Source organism: Spermophilus citellus (assembly GCF_964194105.1).
Source record: "Spermophilus citellus genome assembly, chromosome: 1".
NCBI lineage: Eukaryota > Metazoa > Chordata > Mammalia > Rodentia > Sciuridae > Spermophilus > Spermophilus citellus.
Window position 1 is genome coordinate 161,876,973 of NC_138182.1, and position 24,439 is coordinate 161,901,411.

The 24,439-nt window shown below is 39.1% G+C and overlaps 1 protein-coding gene across 6 annotated transcripts in view; it reads right to left on the bottom strand.

The window, feature by feature from the left end:
• The window catches only part of KLHL3 (kelch like family member 3), a 124,638-nt gene that overhangs the window by 34,487 nt on the left and 65,712 nt on the right, over positions 1–24,439 (bottom strand). For 5 of the 6 annotated variants that reach the window (XM_081286816.1, XM_081286817.1, XM_081286818.1 and 2 more), the window contains exons 6-7: positions 18,987–19,096; positions 1,387–1,503 (exon numbers count right to left, since the gene is read on the bottom strand). In XM_081286816.1, coding sequence (XP_081142942.1) covers positions 1,387–1,503; positions 18,987–19,096 — 227 coding nt within the window. The remainder of the gene's footprint in view (positions 1–1,386; positions 1,504–18,986; positions 19,097–24,439) is intronic. The other variant, XM_081286821.1, reaches the window with a different exon arrangement.

The window sequence follows — 24,439 nt, forward strand, 5'->3', positions numbered from 1 at the left end:
AACCCAGGTCCCTGGCTGCCCACCCTGCTTTCAGTCAGTTTCCCACAGGACAGTGGGAAGACCTACTGTGACAATGAGAGGCAAGTTCAGTCCCTCTGCTTCCCTCTCCTACAGCAGGGATACCATGCCACCAGGTGGCACTAGTATCCTCCAAGGTAGCATGCAGGGCCCTTATAGAGGCTTCAAGGGTGTCCCTCAGTGCTGCAAAGAAGGCTGGGGTGTACAGATTCAGAAGACATTGTACTGACGCCTTAGGCCTATGGCCAGCAGCGTCAGGAGCAGAGGACTTTACAAGTACTCACAAGAACAGCATGGTACTCGTAGTCCCAAGGACAGCGGTAATATTAACTAGTATTCACTGATCACTGTGTGACAGGCTTTATGTGGACCATCTCATTTTGCTCCAAACAATCCTACCAGGGCAAGTGCTATTTTGACCAGATGAGAAAACTGAGGTTTCAAGGGGTTAAGTATGGCACAGGGCAACAGGAGCTGGCTGTCAGACTGCTAAGCCTCCTCATTTATTCTTGCATCATACCTTTCTTTCCTTCCAGAGACCCTCCGGGACAGCTGAGGGGTGGCCTACTTCCTCGATGTTTAGTTTGGTTCATATATTTTAAGCTTTGACTCCCTGCTTGTAAGAGTATCTAATGCCATTTACTGTTCAAAATGAGCCATGTAATGGGGAAATGGAATGAAGAGCAACAAAGGTGGCAGCTGGCAGAACCGTGTGCCTCAGGGTCTGGCTGCTGTGGATTTGAATCCTGACTCTCCCCAGGTGGTTGGTGACCCCTGAGGGCAACACAATCCACAGCCTCAAGGGCCAAAGTGGTAAATAGAGTGTTGTAATATTTGCCTCACAGGCTGATTACAAGGTTTAAGTAAGGAAATAGGTGGCACTATAGGGACATCCCATAATTTTAAAATTTTCTTTCCTTTCTTGGAAGAAGTAGAGGTAGTCTGTGTTCTAGGCACCTGTGAAAAGCTGATTTTCACAGTCCTGAGTTGGGCTCCAACTTGTTTAGAGCAGAAGGGTAACATAGAAATATTATGAAAATGACTCTTCTGGCTTTGGGCATCTACAGGGAAAGCAGCTAATTTTATAGAACACTTGTTAAGCCAGGCTTCAGGCTTACATACTGACAACTTGTTTCTGGAAGGAGATATTGAGGCTTGAATAAAAACTCAAAACTAGTAAGTAGTAGAGCATGGACTGAAACCTACACAGCTTATCCTCAAACCTATGCTTTTAAGCTCTACTTCAAACTTAACCCAGTTGGTTGGTGCCCACAACACACACAGAAGATCTATTGATCTCAACTATGCCATGCAACCAGAGTGGCCTCTGCTATCCCTTGAGGCTTCGGTGGACAGGCCAGCACGCACCTGCACTAGATAATCCCTGGGCAAGAGAGGGAGTCGGACGTGTTCCATCAGTTTTGCCATATGCTCTAAACGGGTCTCTTTCTCATAATTGATCCAGGAAATCACAGCTTCAAACACCTATAAAGAAAAGAAGGAACACTTTCAAATAACTTGCTCAATCTATAAAAAGAAAAAAGTTATAATTCATCTGCAAAAGTGTTTAACATAAGATTCAACATTTAAAATAAAACAAAAGCTTTTTTATTATATGTTCTCAAGAGTGAATACGCACATATATGCCTGCAATAAACCTGCTCTCCCCAATGTAGAATCATCATGGTTCATTCTAAAATAAAAATCAGTTCCAATAGTTATTTAAGGGTAGAAATACAGAGCAATAACTGTGAACCAAATGTTTAAAGGTGGCTGCAGAGGACCAGATGTCCTGGGGGTAATGCCACACTCCTCCAGCATTGCTCTCCTCTCTAATCTCCCCTGCACATTCAGTGCAAAATGAAAATTGTAAAAAGGCCTTCTGCCTGCAGTTGGCTGTGATGATGACTGTGACACCGAATACAGAGAAGGGCAGACATTTCTCCTTGGATTTAACTTCTCTCTTGAGGAGAGATTTCATTTCTATGTAAATCAAAACTGGAGGGCTTGGAACCAAAAACAGGATAGGTGGTTTGGATGTTTATTTTGCTCAAAGCTAAGTCTAAATTCAAACTCTGCACCACCATGTACAGACAAGAAAAAAAAAAACAGTGTTGGTGAGGCTGTGGGGAAACCAGTAATGTCAGTGGAAATTTACTAGATAAATATGGCTTTTTAAGAGAAGAGGGAAGAATTTGGCAATATCAATCAAAAGTGTAAATGTGCATATTGTGACCTAGAAATGCCACTTCTAGAGCCCTAGACTACAAAAAACACTCATAGAAGAGCACAAGAACAACAAGTGTCCAAGATGTTTGCTGCAGCACTTTCATAAAAGGACAAAAAAGGAACAACCTAAAGTCCACTAACAAAGAAGTTATTAAAATATCATCTCTATTATTGGTTTCAGCTTTCAAAAAGAATAAAACAAGACGCCTTCTTGTACAAGAAAACAAGAAAGTGCTCTCAGAAACTGTGGTATACACACTGGAATATTTCTCAGCATTAGAAGAAAATAAAATTATGGCATTTGCAGGTAAATGGATGGAGTTGGAGAATATCATGCTAAGCCAATCCCCAAAAAACAAAGGCCAAATGTTCTCTCTGATAATGGTGGAAAGTGGGTGGGGGGGGGGGGCACATGTTGGGAGAATGGAGGAACTCTGGGAAGAGGGGAGGGGATATGGGAGAAGGAAAGATGATGGAATGTGATGAACATTACCCTAAGTACATGAATGACTGCACATATGATGCGACTCTACATTGTGTACAATCAGAGTAATGAAAAGTTGTGCTCCCTTTGTGTACAATGAATCAAAAAATGCATCTGCCTTGTATAACTAATTAGAACAAATTTAAAAGGGGAAAAAAGTGCTCTCAGATTAAAGAGATCATGCCAAAAGGACACAGAAATAACTGGATAGGACCTTCACTGCCAACACTTAGAACAACTCAAACATCAAAGAGAATAATGAAAAAATGAGATCAGGGCTGCTCTGGTGGGGTGAGATTTCAGGAAATGACTAGGGAAGAGGCCAAAGATTTTTGGAGGTAATGGATATGTATCTTTATAGGGTAGACACTATATGTCATACACATTTATCAAAACTAATCAGATTGTACCTTAATATCTGTACATTTCACTGTGTGCAAACCATACCTCAACAGAATCTTAATTTTAAAAATATAGTAATGGATTATAATACAATAAATTTTATAAAGAAACCATTAATTCCTAGGATAATTTGAAAAGTATCAGAAGGGCTCTTCTTTAGAAAAGTGGTAAATGAGAAGGAATGACAAAATTAGAAAAACAGTATTTTGCAAAAACCACCAATGTGATAACTGATTCAGCAAGGATCACCAATGAAAGCTAGAATCAAAAGTTTTTGTGAAACAAGAAATTCACAAACTATCATCCCAAAGATTTATTTACACAGCAGGGGAAGGATACCCTCAAACAGGAGAACAGACGAATATCACCTTAAACAAGGGATCAAACTTACCACCAATAATAGGACAAACTTATATTCCTGATTGTGGTTTAATGAAGAGGACACAGCACCCCCAATGTGTATTTTTACGATAATGTTTAACCTGAATGTTATAGTACAGAGACAATTAGACAAATCAGTTTGGAGCCTCTACAAGATAGTTGGGCTGAATTCTTCAAAATGTAATATAATGAAAAATTAAAAAGAATCAGAGGGATGGTTATAGATTAATGAGATTTTGAGACATGATAACTAACTACCATACACAAACCTTTGGGTTATGGATTAAAAAGAAATAGGGGGACCATTAGGAAAACCTGAATACTGATTATTTGGTAGACAACACTTATGTTATCAATGTTAAATTTCTTTGGCATAAAAATGATTTTATGGTTAGAAAAAAACGTCTGGGAGGTGCATACTAAAATATTTAGGAGTGAAGTATCATGTATCTACAATTTACTGCTAAATGGTTCATCAAAATGAGACATCAAGTCTGTAGAGAGTAAAATAAAGCAAAATATTAACTAGTGAATCTCAGTAAAAAGTATGTAAAGTTCTTTCAAACTTTACAATATGTTCAAAGTTTTCATAATAAAAAGTGAAGAAAAAAAGATAAATTATAAGGGAAAATGATAGATGGGGCAATAAAATTTACAACCTGACATAAAGTTGAAATAAAAGCTTATATACTAAGAGAAAAAAAATTCCAATTTCTCTTAACTTATTTTTTCTTTATGTTTGCTACATTAATAATGCTTTCTACCTAAAATTCTTAGTTCTATTTTCTAGATACATCTTAAGTCTGAACAGGCATAACTTTTTTTATTTTATTTTTTTTTTTTGAGAGAGAGAGAGAGAGAGAATTTTTTAATATTTATTTTTTTAGTTTTCGGCAGACACAACATCTTTGTTTGTATGTGGTGCTGAGGATTGAACCCAGGCTGCATGCATGCCAGGCAAGCGCGCTACCACTTGAGCCACATCCCCAGCCCAGGCATAACTTTAATTGGCCAAGGAATCATAAAGTTGTCAGAAAGGTAAAGAAGGGAACAGAGACAAATGGTAAGGAGAGGTTGATCAGTGGATACGAAGTTAGATTGGAGTAAGAAACTCTGGTGTAGCAAGCACTGTACAGTAGGGTGACTATCAATAATGGACTATACATTTCAAAAAGCTAGAGAACAGGGCTGGGGATGTGACTCAAGTGGTATCGCACTCACCTGTCATGTGTGAGGCACTGGGTTCGATCCTCAGCACCACATAAAAATAAATAAGTGAAATAAAGATATTGTGTTCAACTACAACTAAAAAATAGATTATTTTTTTTAAAAGCTAGAGAACAGGATTTTGAATCATAAAGAATCATAAAATTTTGAATCATAACAAAAAGATACTTTGAGGAGACATGGAAGTTTACCCTGACTTAAACATTATACAATGTATACATGTTTCAAAACATCACATGGCGTGCCATAAATAATTTTTTTTTTGTTTTTATGGAACACAGCAAAAGGAAAGGAGCAATGTGTGTGCCTATGTGTGTCTATGTAGTTGGAAACACCATGGAAATCCTCCTTGCCTAGAACATTTCAAAAATACAAACTTTCCTACAATTATGGTCCTTACCCTCATAGCATTGTTTTGTCAATGTGTTTTCCCCACCAGCCCTTTATTAAAAGATCCATGAGAACAGGGACCTTGTCCTATTTGCTGGCACATAATATATATTCAAATACTATTTTAATGAATGAATGGACACATAAGTTCTTAATAAGTCAGTAGGGAGTAGGGTGGGACTTGCCCAGGCTACAGCAGAGAGCATGACTGGGAACGCGGGGCTGGAACCTTGGCGAGGAGGGCAGAGCTGGAGGCTGATGGAGAAGCTGGCCTTGCTGAAGGAGGAGATGGGCGGCCACATTAATATTCTGCCTTGCATATGGTTATCCACACTTCTTCCTACTCCCCTCCACCAGACCAAGAGCTTTTGCAGGAGAAGGGTATTTGCTCTGTCTCTGGGCCTCCTTCCCACACACTGCCAAGTAAAGCTCCAAGTGGCTGTCGGACAAAGCTTTGCTGAACAATGAAGTACAAGTCCTTGAGTAGTAGGGTTGATTTATTGATCACATTCTTTGCTGAGGGCCATTGCCAAGTAGGAATGACGCATCGAAATTTCCTTGCCAGCGTACCCCATGTTATATGGACTTGTCTTAGAATTTCGCTGTTGACATTGCATGTAAGGTGACCTTACTCAAGGACCAGGGTGGATCCGGGTTTAGAGCTGATCAGGTTTGAGGAAGCATCCCGCTCCTTGAGTTTAAGGCGTTCCCAGTTTAAGACAATAGGGGTTTTAGGGAAGTTGGAGGTTGAGGATTATTGCTGCTGGGATTAGGGTGTTCCTGCTGCCTGAGCTCCCGTTGAGTTCTCGTGAGATTCAGAAAGGATATTGGAAAAAAAGCCTCGTGGAGTAGGTGAATTGGGAGGAGAACGGGATTGCCCCAGAGCGTGTGTGGAGGCCGGTGTGAGTTCGGGAATAAAGAACTGCTGTTTGAATCTACAAAGCTGTGTGGTGGCTAGTGATTCTGTGCCCAGCCAAGACTGTGGCATTTTGGTGGTCCGTACGGGGAACGTCTGAAGCTTGGGGGTAAGTGAATTTGCTCGCTCCTGAAGGAGAGCAAAAAAATGGGTGACCATTTCAAAAAACAATGTGTTCTTGTTTTGATTTATTTTGTTTTTATTTCAAGTTGCCTGTTCATAGAACTTTCTCAGGCAAACTGGGGAAAATGGTTGACTCAAGGTTCGAGGTTGTTTGCCTCCAAGGAAGAGAAATTGTTAGAAGGAGGCACCCCAGTAAGACCAAGAACAATAAGGGCATATGTTGATACAGTACAAAAATGTAGCCCATGGCTTTTTAAAGATGAGTTATTAAGTATATCAATGGGACCATCATGGTATCCTGTAGAAGGATTTTTCTTCAACAAGAAAGAGATGGCTAGTTCTGTTTACTATACTTGTCTAAGATCTTGGTTTTTACAGACATCTGATTAATTTACAAAGCTAAAGTGTTAAAATATCAACCACTAAATATAAAATCAAGTACTCTTTACTTATTAAGTTCCATAAGGTAATATATTTAAACATTATGTGTGTTTTCATAAATTGGTAAATAGAAAAAAGTTTAATATTGCTTTGGTCTGTGTCTTTGCTAAAACAAGGTTACTAAGAGTTAAGATTCTATCATGTGTAATTTATATACAAAGAGTATAAGAAGTTTCAGTTGGGTTTCAATTACAGTATAATAGTACCATAAAAAACATGGAAGTATTTCATCTTATTAAAGTGGATAATTTGTCTAAATCAGAAATTTTATAAGAGTTCTTTCAGAATGTGAATTTATAAAAAGGGTTAATGGTTAAAAAAGAGATATAAAAAGATTCAAGATGTGGAAATATATTTTAATATAAAAGGTTAAAGGAAAAAGAAATGTTTCTAGATGAGATAATCTCTGTGTGGTAAAGTAAAAAGTTGTAAAATGCCATTTAAAAAGATTTTGAGGAAACTAGACTTAATTTAAAAGCTTGAGAATGGAAGAAAGAAGAGAAAGATATTTGTACATGGCAGATTGAGACAAAGCTTCTTAATGGAAAAAAAAAAAGCCTTTGGTTGAAGGGCAGCCATGTAAACTAACATTAAAGCAATTTAAACAGAATCTAAGCCTCATTTAAAAGAGTGAAGCTGTAGGTAGTGAAAAAGTACATTTAAAAGTACAGTATAGATGATAATTGGAAGGCTTTAAAAGGTTAAATTGAAGGTGGTCGAGATACCTTCATGGTGGAAAAAAGATTGCTTTACTCATCAAACTATTAAAATGTACTTTAAACCAAAAAGAGGGAGATGAGATAATCTTTGTGTGGTAAAGTAAAAAGTTGTAAAATGTCTAAATAAGTTGCAAAAGGCTGTAAAAGGTTAAATTGAAGGTGGTTAAGATGGCTTCATGATGGAGAAAAAAAAACCCATGAAAATGGGAAGATAATAAGAAAAGATATTTAGATAAAGAAGATTAAAAATTTGAAGTGGAAAACTTTAAAAACAGAAGTACAGAAGGGTAAAAAAAAGAAAACAGAAGATGTAGAAAGATAAAAAATATATAGGGAGATAAAAAAGACGTAGAAAGACAAGAATTTTAAACCCACAAAATAGGAAACAAAAGAAAACTAGGAGAGAAAAAAGCAACTAAGGGTAAATATAAAAACCTTAGAAGAAAACTAGAAGATAGAAATAAGATAGAAAATGGTTGAAAATGTCAAGTAAAGGTATTTCAGATAGAAAATGCAAAAAGGTAAGATAACTATTAGATACAGACATTCTAGATAGAAAAAGGTAGAAGAGAGAATTTTAAAGTCAAATATTGGATAAAATAGAAGAACAAGGAGATTATTAGTAAGTTTTTCAAAAAGCCCATCAATTTTAATTTTTGGTGGTGCAGAAATTACAAGTCTCAGATGAGGGTGTTAAAATTTATAGGCAAGAGCCAATTTAGAAAACATTAAAATAGAAGGAAAATTGATTTAAAACCACATCAAAAAATTAAAAGGACTAAAGTAATTCTAAAAACTAAGGCAGAATGCTTTTGAATGACTTAAATTTAAAAGGATCTTAGGGGTATATATCCCCCAAAGATAAAATAACCCTTTTTACTCTAAACTTTTAAAATTTGGATTCATCAGGACTTAGTGCTGCAGAAAGACATATGTATCCGAAAAATGTACATAAGCCTAAGGTACTTTGGAAAGATATTCTAACAGGACAATGGAGAGGTCCTGATCCAGTTATTGTCTGGAGTCCGGGTTCCGTTTGTGTTTTTCCACAGGGAGAACAGCAGCCAATTTGGATTCCAGAGAGACTAACCAAAGCAATTTCTACAGAAAAAGAAGATGATTTGACTCAAATCCATAACAGCTGATATCCAGAACTCCAGCTTGGCTATTCTTACATCTGGGACAGTGATTAACCAAGGTGTTTTTTTTTTCAATATCTATTTTATTATTGCATTTTTCCCACATCATAAAGTTCTATTTTATTTTTTGAGCTCATACAAACCTAGGTTAATGTTCTTCTGATCAGTTTTATTTTTTGACTGTGTTTTATTTTTTGACTGTGGAGTTTTAAACATTGCAATGGAGATTTCACCTAGGTAAAGCTACAAGGCCTTTATTGTCTTATGTGTTGTATGTTATGTGTGCACTGTTTTGTGTTGTATGTCTGTATGTGTGTATGTCCATATTTCATATATGAGGAGCGCTCATAAAAAAATGGATCCGAATTTTTTTTTATTCACGTGATTTAAATGGTTTAATTTAAATTAGGTAAACAGCTGTTAATGATTGTTTTTAAAGGTGGTTAACAGATCTGTTTGTTTACTAATTTAAATTAGGTAAACAGCTGTTAAGGATTGTTTTTAAAGGAGTTTAACAGATCTGTTTGTTTACTTTCATCTTTCCTTTTCATTATATTTAATAATTCTGTTCAGGATAATGTCTCTTTAGCATCATTGCCAGAATTTCCATCTCCATCCCAGTGCTGGTGAAGACTAAGATAAAACCAAACTACAGCTTCTATGATAGCCATCACAGTAAACTGTATAAACTGATGCATCAATGAATATAACTCAACAAGTAATGCTCAATCAAGGACTCGATTTACTTTGGGAAGAAATGAACATATTGATAGACTCTTCCACTTTGAACTGCCTGCAGAACTTGCCTGGACTATATATCAGTTGCATGCATTGTGAACTATCGTCTGGAGCAGCAAATTGTGGTACTGCTGGCATATCTTTGCTGATGGTGTCACCAGTGATGCAATTTCCTTCCCAGCGCACCCATGTTAATTGTGGTAATGCTGGCATATCTTTGCTGATGGTGTCACCAGTGACGCAATTTTTCCAAAGGAGCCGTCAATTGGCTTGGTGTCGTGGCATTTCTGTATCCTCCTCCCTTCTACTAGTGATTGGTCTAAAATTTGGGGGCCAACAGAAGTGAGGCAAAGAACCTCACCCCCCCACACTGGCACCAAGGCTAAATTTGGGGGCCAACAGAGGTGAGGCAAGAACCTCACCCCCCCACTGGTGCATAGGCCTATCCACAAGCATGGCTGAATGCTGGACCAGTAGTCAGTGACGGGTTGATCTGATTGCAGTGGTATCAACCTAAGACAGGAAGCTGACGCCTAAAGGTCAGTTCTCCCATGACGGGTAAGAACCATATGTTGAATTGGACAACCTACCAGGCACGGTCCTTAAGCCACATTGCTTGTTGTTTAATTAATCAGAAGGGGGGAGATGCTGAGGGCCATTGCCAAGTAGGAATGACGCATCGAAATTTCCTTGCCAGCGTACCCCATGTTATATGGACTTGCCTTAGAATTTCGCTGTTGACATTGCATGTAAGGTGACCTTGCTCAAGGACCAGGGCGGATCCGGGTTTAGAGCTGATCAGGTTTGAGGAAGCATCCCGCTCCTTGAGTTTAAGGCGTTCCCGGTTTAAGACAATAGGGCTTTTAGGGAAGTTGGAGGTTGAGGATTATTGCTGCTGGGATTAGGGTGTTCCTGCTGCCTGAGCTCCCGTTGAGTTCTCGTGAGATTCAGAAAGGATATTGGAAAAAAAAGCCTCGTGGAGTAGGTGAATTGGGAGGAGAACGAGATTGCCCCAGAGCGTGTGTGGAGGCCGGTGTAAGTTCGGGAATAAAGAATTGCTGTTTGAATCTACAAAGCTGTGTGGTGGCTCGTGATTCTGTGCCCAGCCAAGACTGTGGCAATTCTTCCCCCATCGACCAGCTTAATCATTGCTATAAAAGCTAAAAAGCAAGCTGAGTCTACCAAAGTCGATATTTAACCTTCTCTCCATTTTTGGCTTGACTAGTCTAACAGGTTCCGCTTAGTTGCACTGTTTACCTACTCAGCCATGAAAAGCCACAGCGGTCAGCAATAGCAGTGACCTTCTAGCAGCTAGAGAAGACCACATATGTATATATATTTTTTTCATTTAGATTTCATGTTTGAAAAAGAAACAAGCAAATAAACATTTAAATAGCTTGCCTTCAAAATATCCAATGTCATTCCCAATAGCCCTCTTTGTAGACATTATCTTCCTGAATTCTCATGATAATCCAATGATTAGTTTCTCTTACCCTTTATAAAGTGATTTGCCCAAGTCCCAGAGCTAGAAAAGAGGCAGAACAAACCTAGCTCTAATGCTCATACTCTTAGCTGCCTCTCAAATGTCTACTAGCAGGAGTTGACATATTACAGCCCAGGAGCCAAATCCTGCACCTGCTTTGGTAAATAAAATTATACTGGAACATGGCCATACTCATGTGTTTACAGACAATCTGGGCTGCTTTCTTGCTACAACAGCAGAGCCGAGAATCTATTAACCCACAAAACTAAAATATTCACTATCTGGACCTTTGTTGGAAAAATTTGTTAACTCCTACTCTAAAATCTAAGCAGGGCAGGATGATGTTCTCTCAAATGATAATACCTTTCGTGGATCCCATGAGAAAATAATCAGCTACCCACAAGACAGGCTTGGGGTTTCACTTTCAAACAAAGAAATAATATCATTTCCTCATTCACAATTTCTTGGGTGCTACAAGGTTGTTATGTGCAGAAGAGTTAGAGAAAAAGACTATAGTTCACAGGTCACCATACTTCTGATATAAGCACAAGACTTGGCCAGAGGACACCAGATTAACTGGATCCTTCCACCCCACCTTCTGGTTAGACAAGCAGCCAAGGCAGGTTGGACCTGATATGTGGATGCTAATTCACAATGGGGGTGGGGGGTGGGCATGTGCCAGGGGAAAACAAGAGTTATTTTAGATAGATGGGAATGAAGGGAAGGGAAGGGATATGAGGATAGGAAGGATAGTAGAAATGAAGCAGACATATTACCTTATGTACATATATGACTGCATAACTGATATGATTCTATGACACGTTCAATCAGAAAAAATGAGAAATTATACCCTATTTATATATAAAATATCAAAGTGCACAATACTACTGTCATGTATAACTAATTAAAATAAATTTTAAAAAGAAAAAAAGAAAAAATGAGGGATTCTAGCTTTCAAAATGTTTTTTAAAAATCAAGAAGGGGAACTCAAGTTAAAAAGGCAGGGTGATTGATGATTTGGCAAGGTGAGGGGTCAAGTTAAGGGTGACTGTTATCAAAATGGGGGAGAAGCTAACTTTGACAAATGAGATGGGGGGACTAGGTCCTGTAGGACCTTATTTGTTAGTCAGGATTGAAGGAGGGCTAATCTTATCAATAACACATACAATGCTAGACATTTTTACATGCATGATCTCATTTAAACCACAAAAATAATTCTATGAAGGTGTTACTGTTCACATTTTACAGATGAGGAAATAGCCTCAGAGAGATAGCTAGTTGTTCAAGGTCACACCAGCAGGAAGTAGTGGATCTGGGCTGTGAATTCAGTTCTAACCCCAAAAACCAAGGTTCAAATGTTATGCAATAGTGCCTCTAAGAGGCAGAATTAGTTGAACACCCGGGGCAGACTACTGAATTGGGAAACCAAGTTCTTAATTCTATAATACCAATGAAGCCCTCCACACCCTCCTGGGACATCAACTCTGAGGATCCTCCTCCTTTCCCAGGGATTGAGGCAATAACAGTGGCCCAATCTGCTGCCATCTTTTTAAATCAAGAAGATGGCACTTGTAGACACAAGAATGATTTTGAGAGCCTCCTGGTTTTGTTTCTTAAAGGAAAGCTTAACAAGAGCTACAGTAGCCATATTCCCACCTCACAGTCACATACAACACAGGGACAACGGTGGGCAGTTGGAGCTCATTGTGCATGTCTCTTCCCAACTGAGGGTTTATTGACATTACACTGATGGTTTGAAATCAGCCTTGGTGAATATATTTACACTGTGGCAATCAGCAAGTGAATCATCAAATGAATCAGGGCTTTTAGATTTTACTCTGTTCTTTATTTGTTTATTTACTTGTTTTTTGGAAAGCCAATTGTTAAACCACTAGTTGGGAGATGTCCTGGTCTGAAGGCTCCCCCGCCCCCTTGAAACCTACCCAATTGCATGTATCTATCTGGCAACACCATTATCTCAAGGTTTTGTATAACACCTAAGAGCTCTTTCTTGTAGTTGCTTCATCTCATATTCACAAGTGCCATGCAGAAGAGCTAGGCTGTTCACTTACAAAAGGACAAAATGAGGCAGAAAGTGACCAACTACTTTCCCAAATATTCCCCAGCTAACTGTGAGAGGGCACCTATAAACACCTTGCAATATTGTGGTTTAATGGGACACAGTTGACATGAACCTAAAGAAGAAGGTTCCCTCTTTACAGATCCCTACTCCATAATCAGCCTCATCTCCCACAACCCCCTCTTTAAATATCCTCAATTCTCATTACACAGGGTACTCCCTCTCCCAAGCACAATAAGCATTCCTGACTTCTATGTCTTTATTCCTACTATCCCTCCAAGATGAATGGCTTTCCAAAATCCTAACTTCACATTCCAAGTTTGAGCTCAGATATTTCCTTTTCCATGATGCCTTTCGTACCCAACAACTGGGAGTAAAATAGTCCAAGGTGTTTTCTTTGATCTTTGATTATAAGCAATAACTTCTTTCAGTCACATAGTATAGATACATATTTCCAGTATGTTGCCCACCCAAAGAGGATTTACAGAAGAGTAATGACTAGGTATCATTCATCCCTGTATCCTCCTATCAGGGTGCTCCACTGAAGAAGGGCAGGGTCTTAAAAGGCAGACACAGCTTCAAATCACAGAGTTATCTGATGCTAATAAATTATGTCCCTCACTGAACTTTAGTTTCTTTCCTCCTCTGCAAAACAGAGACAATAACCTCTGCCTTGCAAGTCACTGTGGAGATTAAAAGAGATATGCTGAACAGTATGCTGGACAAAAGAAATCAAATACAAAAGTATTTGTATTCCATTATTACAATTATATAAAGTTCCAGAACTGGTAAAACTCACCTACGGTAGAAGAAGTAATTACCCTTCCTGGGCCTGGTGTACTGAGAGGAAAGGAGCCCTGGATCTGCTTCTTGATGTGGGTGCTAGTTATGTGGACATTTTACTTTGTAAAGTGCTGAGCTTCATACATTTTACTTCTCTATGAACTTACCACAATACAAACTTCATCTTTAAAAAAAATGTGCAAAATGTGCCTGGAGAACAGTGGGTCATAGTGGTAAATTTTTGCTCATAGTTCTGTGGTATTCTGCACATAGTTGATTATGGAGTTGTTCTCTCCAAAGAAAAGTCAAAAGAGGAACACAGAGGCAAGGTCCTAGGCCAAATCACCACCTGCAGGCTAAGAAGCTGGCAACTGACCTCAGAAGATGGCAGGACTGCCCACAGCTCAGCCTAGACAGTGAAAGGTACCTACTTGGTCACCAGATAACACATCCCACAGCAATCTTGCCTGCATCCCACAGCCAGCAGCCTGCATCCCTCAGCCAAAGCTAGAAATTCAGACAGAAGGGCAAACAGCACTAATGATCCTGGAAGACAAAGACACAGTCCCTACCAGAACATAAAATGCTACAATCTGGCTCCTGACATGCAGTGCAGCACTAACCTGTAGTTCTCATTAAAACACATAGTCTAATTTTTTAAAGAGCCTCAACTAATTTCTTTCTGACTGATACCTAAAATGCAGGCCATTTCCCACCAATACTCACTCAGAGCTATCTCTGAAAAGCCTTGATAGTGTTTCCTAAGAAACATGGGATTCCTAAGATATAAAAACATTCACTAACTAAGAAAGTAAAGATTCAGAGAAATCCAATAACTGGCGAGGTCCTGCAGCAATTCAATGGCAGAACACACTAGGACTCAGGAGTCAAATCCATTTCTTTTTTCCTTAGAGTATGTTAGGCTGGAAGGTTGCTCACCCTTTCCCTAAGACATTAAGGATGCCCAAGGCCAAAACCTCTCAAAGGAAAATATGCTCATCAGGCTGTCTGTTCACAAGCTTAGCTCTGTCCCTACTGCACCACCCAAGCAAAGAACTCAGAAGCCAGGGAGGGGTTTGCTTTAACTTGATGGGGGTGAGGTGGGGTGGGGATGGGAGGGTCCTATCCAAAGAAATAGTAAGATTCCATAAGACCTACCAGATCCACCTGTCCTCTCTCAAGAAACAGGGATTTTTAAACAGAAAACACAAGAAGGAAAAGCAAGAGAAATGACAAAGGCCAAAGACCTCCCCTGCCCTCTAGTTCACCTATCTGTCCTATTCTCTGGAAAAATATTAAAATGATTCCTGTATCCTCAGCTAGCTCAGGCCAGAGTCCAGCCTGTCTGCTTCATCACTCCCTCAGACAACATCTGCTGAGCACCTCCATGGCGCCTCCCAGGGCATGTGTCAGCATTGTGCATGACACAAAGATAACCATGGGATCCTCAGCTTCAAGGAGAATGAGTTCAGTGGAGGATGAGAGTCCAGGAAAAAGTGAGCAACGTTGGAAGAAGCATAATCTCTGAGCTGTGGGAGAGGCCCAGACGGGACTGGAGATGCTAGGGAAGCTGGGGAGCATGAGGTCACTACCACTCCCAGCCCCTCTGGGCACTGAACCCCAGGTTACACCAATAGCCCCAACCAACATGGGCACTGGAAAAAACTTCCCCCTGACAAAAGCCCAGGTCAACATTTATTACTAGCAGTAGTAACAGTAATAATAGTTTAGCAGTGGTAACAATAATAATAACAGCAATAATAGTATCTTACAGTAGCATACACTTCCTGTGTTCTAGGCATTTCTCAAATGTTATCTCATTTCATTCTTAGAACATCTCTACAGATAGATTCTTACACAGTCACTACCTTTTACAGATGAAAAAATTGAGCTTTGAAGAGATTCTTTTATTTACTCATTCAACAAATATTTTCTGTGTCAACCAGAAACTTCATACTACTGTAACAGTGAAAATTAGGCAGAAAAAGTCTTGTACCATGTGGTGCATACATTCTGGTGGGTACTTATTCAAGTAAGGAAGATGGGATTCAAATCCAGCCACTTTGACTATAGAACCTATCCAGTAGGCCACTGCTACTTTCACTTATCATTAACAATAAAACACCATACATCTCCTAGTTTAAGATGCACAGCTTTTTCCCACTTTCATGTCTGCAATTTATAATATATGTTGAAAGACATATGTGGGCTGTAGGCAGGGAAGTAAGTCATGATATATCTCATATTACTATTCAAGTAAGGATTTAGATGAACACGGGTTATTTGATTATGAACTCAGTTGATTTTCTTACAAAAATTAACACTATCTAGAGTTGAATTTTCACTTAAATTAACATCCTAACATTACTTCAAACACATACCCAAATCCCACTATGAAACAATATTGAAAGGAAAAGCTATCGAACGTACAAGAGATCACTTATCATATGCAATATGATTAAAGGGAGTAGAAATCACAAAATCTGGAACAGACACAGAATCTTCAAAGCCTAAAGGATGAGTATTCAGATGACAAACATCTAATTGTCAGAAGTCTTTAGTTATTTAGCTTCCAGCAATACTTGATCTGTCAAGGGAAAATAAAACTATGGATTTAGCCAATGAGAAATAAAGACAAAAACCTACTACTCTTTGATAAGAGTAAAATTATGCTGCCAGTGTAAAGGTACTAAAGGGATTAAGAGCACAAATAATACGCTTTATGAAAAGTATCACATAATCCTAAATTTATACATAATTTCTTACAACCAAACATTTCAGCAGAATTTCATTAATGTGAAAAACACTCTGCTTATACAGAAAAAATAACTCATATATAAGCATGTTAATTAATGAGAGCCACTAGAAACAATTTTTAAGAGTGTACATTTAAAGTCATATTTCCAAAAAGATTCAGCTAACTCAAAGGCATATTTTAACATTATCAATGACAAAACTGATACCATTATTATTATCAACGGTGTCTCAAAATGGAGAATTATGGCAATTATGACAACTTCCATTTATTCAGTACCTGCCAAACACTATCTGGTATTTTACATCCATCATCTCTAATCCTCATAACAACTCAATAAAGGAGGTACTACTAGACTGCCTGTTTTATATTTCAGGAAACCGAGACTCAAAGAAACCAGTGACTTCTCAAGGTCATGCAGCCAATAAGCAGAGATCGGAACCAGGTCTGCCTCGGTCCAAAACTCCAATGGTCTACAGATCACCAGATTGCCTCTCCCTAACAATTCACCTGATCCCAACTGCAATCCTGCCACAGTAAGCACAGATTTAAAAAAAAAAAAATGGGTTTAAGCTTTTAAAAAATTTTTTATAACTTTGTTTTTTGTTTTGTTTTGTTTTGTTTCGTTTCGTTTTTTATGTGGTGCTGAGGATTGAACAAGTGCCTTGCACATGCTTGGCAAGCGCTCTATCACTGAGCCACAACTCTAGCCCTATAGACCCTTTCTTGAAGAAAACTTACTTATGATCTCAGAGCAGGATAGGCCAGCATGAATTCAAGGTAGCAGGGTGACAGCCAACCCAAACACTTCTGAACACTCTTTTGTTTATATGACTTCTTCTGTTTCTCAGTTTACAGTTGAGAATATGCTCAAACAGGCCCCAAATTCACCAACTGCCTCATCATTCACACAGCCAATTAACTGACTGGTTCATTCCTTCCAAATGTGCCAATTTGGAAGCAAAACCCAGAGATGACAGTAAATACACTTGAAAAGAAGCAAAGGCGTCCATTCAGTTTCTGAGGTTAAAGCAGGAAAGGAACTATGTATGACCTGGCCAGAGCACTGTTTTCCCTGGAGGCACTGTTTCATATCAGAGATACTAGAAGCAGAGGCCTCCTCCCCATGGGAGTGTGGAGTTTGCTGTGCTAGTCACTTTCTGGGGATCCACTAGAGGGAGGAATCAGGGCCCACAGTTGTGCTAGTCACTTTGGGGGATCCACTGGAGGACTCGGGGACCAATAAACAACTGCTCTTCTTCTCAATCAAACCTTCCCAGCATGAAAGGTAGGGACTTGCGAATATGTCCCCATTCTCTAGACCCATGTCATTGGGCAGTTTGGTGTGATGTAAAATCTTTTTCAAGTGTTTTCCTTGAATATTATCTCAGGAAAGGACCTCAAGTTGGGATACTAACAGTGGACTAAGATGATTCAAGAAATATTTACTGAGGATGAAGAAATAAGATTAGGGACCTAATAGTTGGGTATAGGAAGTAAGATTAGCTTAGAACTAACTACAGTGACAGAAGGACAAGGTGAGTGTTATCCTGTTATACTAGAGGAAGAAATTGATTCCAGGTGCAAGGTCAAGAATAAACTCATCTATAGTAGGGGATAGGTAAGGTAGCAGAATACAACAATTACTAATAGGGCATTATGTAAAATTGTGGATGTGTAACTGACGTGATTCTGCAATCTGCATTTGGGGTAAAATTGGGGGTTCATAACCCACTTCAATCTAATGTAGGAAGTATGATATGTCAAGAGCTTTGTAATGTTGTGAACAACCAATAAAAATTAAAAAAAAAAAGAATAAAGGAATCTAATTACAGAAACAAAACAAACAAAAAAAAAGAATAAACTCATCTGATACTGACCGAGCACCAACTATGTACAGTACCAGGCATTTTGTGTACAATATTATCCCATTTAATCACCTCAAAGGCTCTGAAGAATCTATTCTAATACCATTATCCTCACTTTACCAGTAAGGGAACAGAGGAGAGGCAAAGTTCCTCACTCAAGGTCACACAGCTAATTTGTAAACTCTGAAGTTGTTGGCCAACACGGAAGCTTCTGCTATTTTCACTGTAGCAGACTATGTCCTCTGGAGCAAAGAAGTTCTTCCTGGACGAAGAGGAATCAGAACTAGTTTTCCTCTTTTTAACAAGGTATGACAGCAAGGCCTGCTCCTCAAGGATATGGTTAAGGCTGAATGGACTGAAGATCATAAAGACTTCACGCAGAGTTTGACAAACTACGGTGCACAGAAAATAGAAGCAGCTTTGCCATCACCACCATAACCTCTGCCATTTCTTCTTTTTTTCTTAAGGGTTTTTTTTTAATATTTTTTTTTAGTTGTAGTTGGACACAATACCTTTATTTGATTTATATATTTTTATGTGGTGCTAAGGATCAAACCCAGGGCCTCACATGTGCTAGGCGAGCGCTCGACTGCTGAGCCACAACCCCAGCCCCTGCCATTTCTTCTTTAAAAGGTACAGAATATAATGATCATTAGTCAAAAACCACCACCACCTCTGTTTTAGGAGGATGAAAAAATAGTAAGTTTTTTTTTTCCTGCCTCTGAATAAAAGATCTTACTGAACCACAAGTTCATCCCATGACCACCTCAAAAAGTGAGGTTCCTGTTTCACCCAAAGCCCACTCCATACCTTCTCTTCTGAAGAAACGGTCAGCTTGTCACTGGATATCAAGCTGCACACCTGGTCCAGACTTAGGCTAAGAAATTCTTCCCCCAGCATCACCTCTGGAAAGTGCTGCTCTGTTCCAAAAAAAAGAAAAAGAAAAAAAGAAAAAAAAAAGTACTAGTAGTAGTAGTAAAGAAAACAAAGTTACAGCACACTCCAGCTCTTCCAAGAGCCAAGGCCATGCCAAACTGTGGACTCAGGCTGGAGGATCTGGGGCCAGGGTGGAGGAAGAGGGAGAGACAAAGAGGAATCTGGCCAAAGGGAAACCGGCTTTTTAATTCAGCAGCACAGGCATCCATCGCCCTGTGTGATCCTGTGTTCTGAATATCAACACAGAAAAATATGGGGCAGAGAAATCTGAGGTTATATATTTTTCATGCTCCATGAGATTAATAATGGCATTGCAGAGCCCCACTGGGACCTGCCTACATAATTGAGCTCATTTCCCCTCAAGGCACAAACACCGTTGCCCCTTGCAGCTCAGTCAAACCCAAGTGGGTCAGAACAGCTGGTTGACTAGAAGTCTCTGAGAATTCTTTTAAGTGGTCAACACTAGGAGATCAGAAGATGGGGTCATATTTTTTTTGCCCAAAGTCACACCTATTATATTAGGTTTCTGGTTCACCAGCAGTACCAAACTAACACCCAGCTATAAGGTGTAAAGCTTTAAGATGGAAGAGAATTTGGGGACAATTAGAACAAGGCAATACCCACAGTTGTGAGGTCCACACAAGGAAAACTCCAGGGGCAGTTCCTACCCTGACATTTGCCTGGGCCATCATCCTGCTAGTACTGAGCATTATATTCAGTGAAATGCCACCTGCTTCAGAAAGAAGGAACCTATGTTCGAATTTTGGCTTTGCCATTTATGAGTTGTGTCCTTGGGACGAAAGCATCACTTCCCTAGGCTTCACAACTGCCTTCTGTAAAATGAAAGTAACACTACCTGTCTTGCTTCACTCCCTTGCCCCGATGAGAACAGATCTGTGTCTTATAAGCTCTTCCAAAGTGAATTCACCCAAAGATAGATGATTTCTAGTTTGGCAAGCTCTGGGGATCACAGGATCTTTGTCATTTGTCCTAGACCTCACTCCTTTCTCAGTTGTCTCATAACCCTGCACCATGGAGGAACACATGTGCTCCTCGCCCTCCAAGCCTCCCACTTCTTTCTTTGCAACTCCACCCAACCTGGTAACCTCTTGGATTCTCTTCTGGGCTTCATCACCCAATTCTCACTATAGAGCATCCCTGCTTGGTCTAGATGGCTTCTTCTTCTTTTTTTTTTGAATATTTTTTCAGTTGTTTATAGACCTTTATTTTATTTATTATTTATAGATGGTATTGAGAATCGAACCCAGTGCCTCACACATGTTAGGTAAATGCTCTGCCACTGAGCTACAACCCCAGCCCTGGTCTGGCTACCCTCTTAAATGAGATTCAGGGTCCCTCCATTCCAGGGAGGCTCCTGAAATATCAAGCCAGCTGCACTTACATAATGAAAAATAAAATCAGATCATGGGTAAGCCCCTTTCACACTCATCAACTTCTCAAAAATCAAAGAAATTAAGATGTAATTATTTCTTGCAAAAATCACTGTTAACTTTCTATATGAAAATAACTTCAGACTCTTGTGTGAATTCCCTTCATCCCAGATTCTTTTTTTTTAATGTTGAAAATTTGTATATTTATTATTTGTACATCTTTTTAAAAATTATTCTAATTTGTTATGACAGCAGAATGCATTTCAATTCATATTACACATATATAGCACAACTTTTCTGGACACAACATACAGTCACACTATTCATGTCTTCATACATGTACTTAGAGTAATGATGTCATCCCAGAAACTTTAAATGTTACTAGTTTATTCTCAAAGATGGAGTTATAAACAATCTTTTTCATCTTTCACTAACAACAACAACAAAAAAAAAAGGCTCTCCACTTGCTCCTTGCCAGCCTAATGATTTCTGTCAACACTATTAAAACCTCTCCATCCTGAAACTTGGGACTATGTTTGTACATAACAAGAAAAACCTAAAAGTCAGATTCTTTCTTTTCATGGTGTTGGGGATAGAACCCAGGGCCTCATGTATGCTAGACAAGTGCTGTACCATTGAACCACACTCTCACCCTGATTTTTATTTTATTTTATTTTGAGACAGGTCTCGCTAGTTGCTACGACAGACCTCCAACTTGCAATCCTCCTTCCTCAGCCTCCAAAGTCACTGGGACTACAGGTATGCCACTACACCCAACCTAAAGGTCAGATTCTTCATAAAGGGAAACAACTGCCAGCGTCAGCAGGGTAGGAAGCTGGTCTTTGCTTCTGTAAGTCAGCAGGAAAGCCTATAGCTTTCAGGTTCAGAGGAGAGTCCTGCACACTGCAGTAACCTATCTGGTCCAGAGCCACATCTGGCCTTCCCATGTTTGTGTTTGGTTGAGTAAAGAACTATCATTTGAAGAGGAAAAACAATGAAGAAAACAGGAAGAGATTAGAAAGTAAGTTCTATGATGTGGGAAAAAAAAAAAAAAAGGTTTTTTCCTTACAAGCTCATAAAGCCCAATGTAGATGGGCTTGGATTTTGAAAAGAAAGACAATGGATATGCAGAAATGCATATTCTAGGTGGTATAAGGAAAAAACCAGAAAGCCTCAGAGCTAAATGAAGGCAGGAAGTAATCATCTTCCACATCTTTCCATCTCTAGCTTTGTGGGCCTGACAGATTTAATCTAAGTCCCTTCTTTCCAGAGTGGACTGCTTCTTTGTTCATACAGAACCATCCCCTGAAATCCTCCCGAGACGCAGTATCTGGTAGGGAGCATGCAATAAGGGGATCAATGTCAGTAGCCTCTCATCCGAGGTTGGTGCCCATGAACCCAGGAATTTGCAGAGCATGAGCAGGAAGCGACCGAGAAAGGGATCAAAGAAGTAATCTCACTGCTCTTAGAGCCTGTGAGATCTGCTAGGAAGAGGGCATGTACAAGGCAAATGCATCTGGAGGGCCTCCATGCAAGGCCACTTTTATTGGCCATGAGCAGAGTTTCTGGAACCAAAGTGAGCAGATAGCTGTTCCTAAAATTGAAGATGTTTATGCCCAAGATGAAACAAATTCTACTTGGACAAGGGATGAAGTTATGTATACAAAGCAAAGAACAACATGGTGACTCCTGGAGGGAAACTGACCAAAACCAGAGTAATCCGGGGAAAAGTAACTGGTGCCCATGGAAATGACCACTGGCATCACTTGTGCCAAAATTAGAAGAAACCTTCCTGTAAAGGTCACAGAATATATGTAATGCTATACCACTCAAAGATTAAAACTAATTAACATTAAATAAGTAAAGGTGGATTGAAAAGGAAATATGGAAATAAGGAGAGGGAGGAAAACACCATCTTCTTTTCTCTTTTAAGTCTAAAGAGTCAAGGTGGAGCCCCTAAATTTTTGGCCAGAGTCCCCTTTCTGTTAGCAACACTTAAGAAACAACAGAGCCAGGCACACACCTATAATCCCAGCTACTTGGGAAGCTGAGGCAGGAGGATTACAAGTTCAGGGCCAGCCTGGGCCACTGAGTAAGACACTGTCTCACTAAATAAATAGACAGACAGACAGATAGATCGATCGATAGATAGATAGATAGATAGGGCTGGGAATATAGCTCAGTGGCAGAAGACTTGCCTAGCATATATGAGTGGAGGGGGGTGGGATGCGGAGGAGAGATGGGAAAGAGGGGAGAGAGGAAAGAGAGAGAGAGAGTCACACACACACACACACACACACACACACACACACACACACACACACAGGATTGCCCTTGATTTTCTGGGAAGAGGATTCTGGTAGAAGATTATTACTCAGCTCTCTTAACAGCTGCTTCCCAGAAAGTATTTACTCTGCTTCCAGAAGATACTTCCCTGAGAGTCGTCATCTACTTTTAACAATTACTTGGTTTTTTTGTTCATTTTGCTTTGCCTTGATTGTACTAATGGAGAACATGATGAAGAGCTTTGGCTAAGAGAAAAGCTGGCTAAGTGATCTCCTATGGTCACTTCTTTCCACACCTTGTCTTCTTCATCCATAAAATGGAAGAACACATGACCTATGTCTTGAGATTGTTCACTTGAAGGTCAAAGATGAGACTTATTAGTCTACTTTGGAATCTTTAAGAGCTCTTAAGATTGGAATTGCATTTGATCTATATAGTGCTTTTGGAAGTATGGTCATTTTGACAATATCAATTCTGCCTAAAAGCAAGGTAGATCTTTCCATCTTCTAAGGTCTTCTTTAATTTCTTTCTTTAGCAATCTGTAGTTTTCATTGTAGAGGTCTTTCACCTCTTTCATTAAGTTGATTCCCAAGTACTTTATTTTATTTTTTGAGACTATTGTAAATAGGGTAGTTTTCCTTATTTCCATTTCAGAGGATTTGTCACTGATATACAGAAATGCCTTTGATTTATGGGTGTTGATTTTATATCCTGCTACTTTACTGAATTCATTTACTAGTTCTAGAAGTTTTCTGGTGGAATTTTTTGGGCCTTCTAGGTATAGAATCATATTGTCAGCAAATAGTGCTAATTTGAGTTCTTCTTTTCCTATACGTATCCCTTTAATTTCTTTCGTTTAATTTCTCTGGCCAGTATTTCAAGAATTATGTTAAACAGAAGAGGTGAAAGAGGGCATCCCTGTCTTGTTCCAATTTTTAGAGGGAATGCTTTCAGGTTTTCTCCATATAGAATTATGTTGGCCTGGGGCTTAGCATAGATAGCCTTTATGATGTTGAGACATGTTCCTGTTATCCCTAGTTTTTCTAGTGTTTTGAACATGAAAGAGTGCTATATTTTGTCAAGTGCTTTTTCTGCATCTATTGAGATGATCACGTTTCTTATCTATTGAGATGATGAATTATATTTATTTATTTCCATATGTTGAGCCATCCCTGGGATAAACCCCACTTAATCATGGTAGACTATCTTTTTGATATATTTTTGTACTTGATTTGCCAGAATTTTATTGAGAATTTTTGCATCTATGTTCATTAGAGATATTGGTCTGAAGTTTTCTTTCTTTGATGTGCCTTTCCCTGATTTTGGAATCAGGTGATACTGGCCTCGTAGAATGAGTTTGGAAATGCTCCTTCTTTTTCTATCTCATGAAATAATTTGAAGATTATTGGTATTAGTTCTTCTTTAAAGGTGTTGTAGAACTCAGTTGTATATCCATCTGGTCCTGAGCTTTTCTCAGTTGGTAGGCTTCTGATGGTGTCTTCTATTTTATCACTTGAAATTTATCTGTTTATTTATTTTTTTATTGGTTGTTCACAACGTTACAAAGCACTTGACATATCATACTTCATACATTAGACTGAAGTGGGTTATGAACTCCCAATTTTACCCCAAATGCAGATTGCAGAGTCA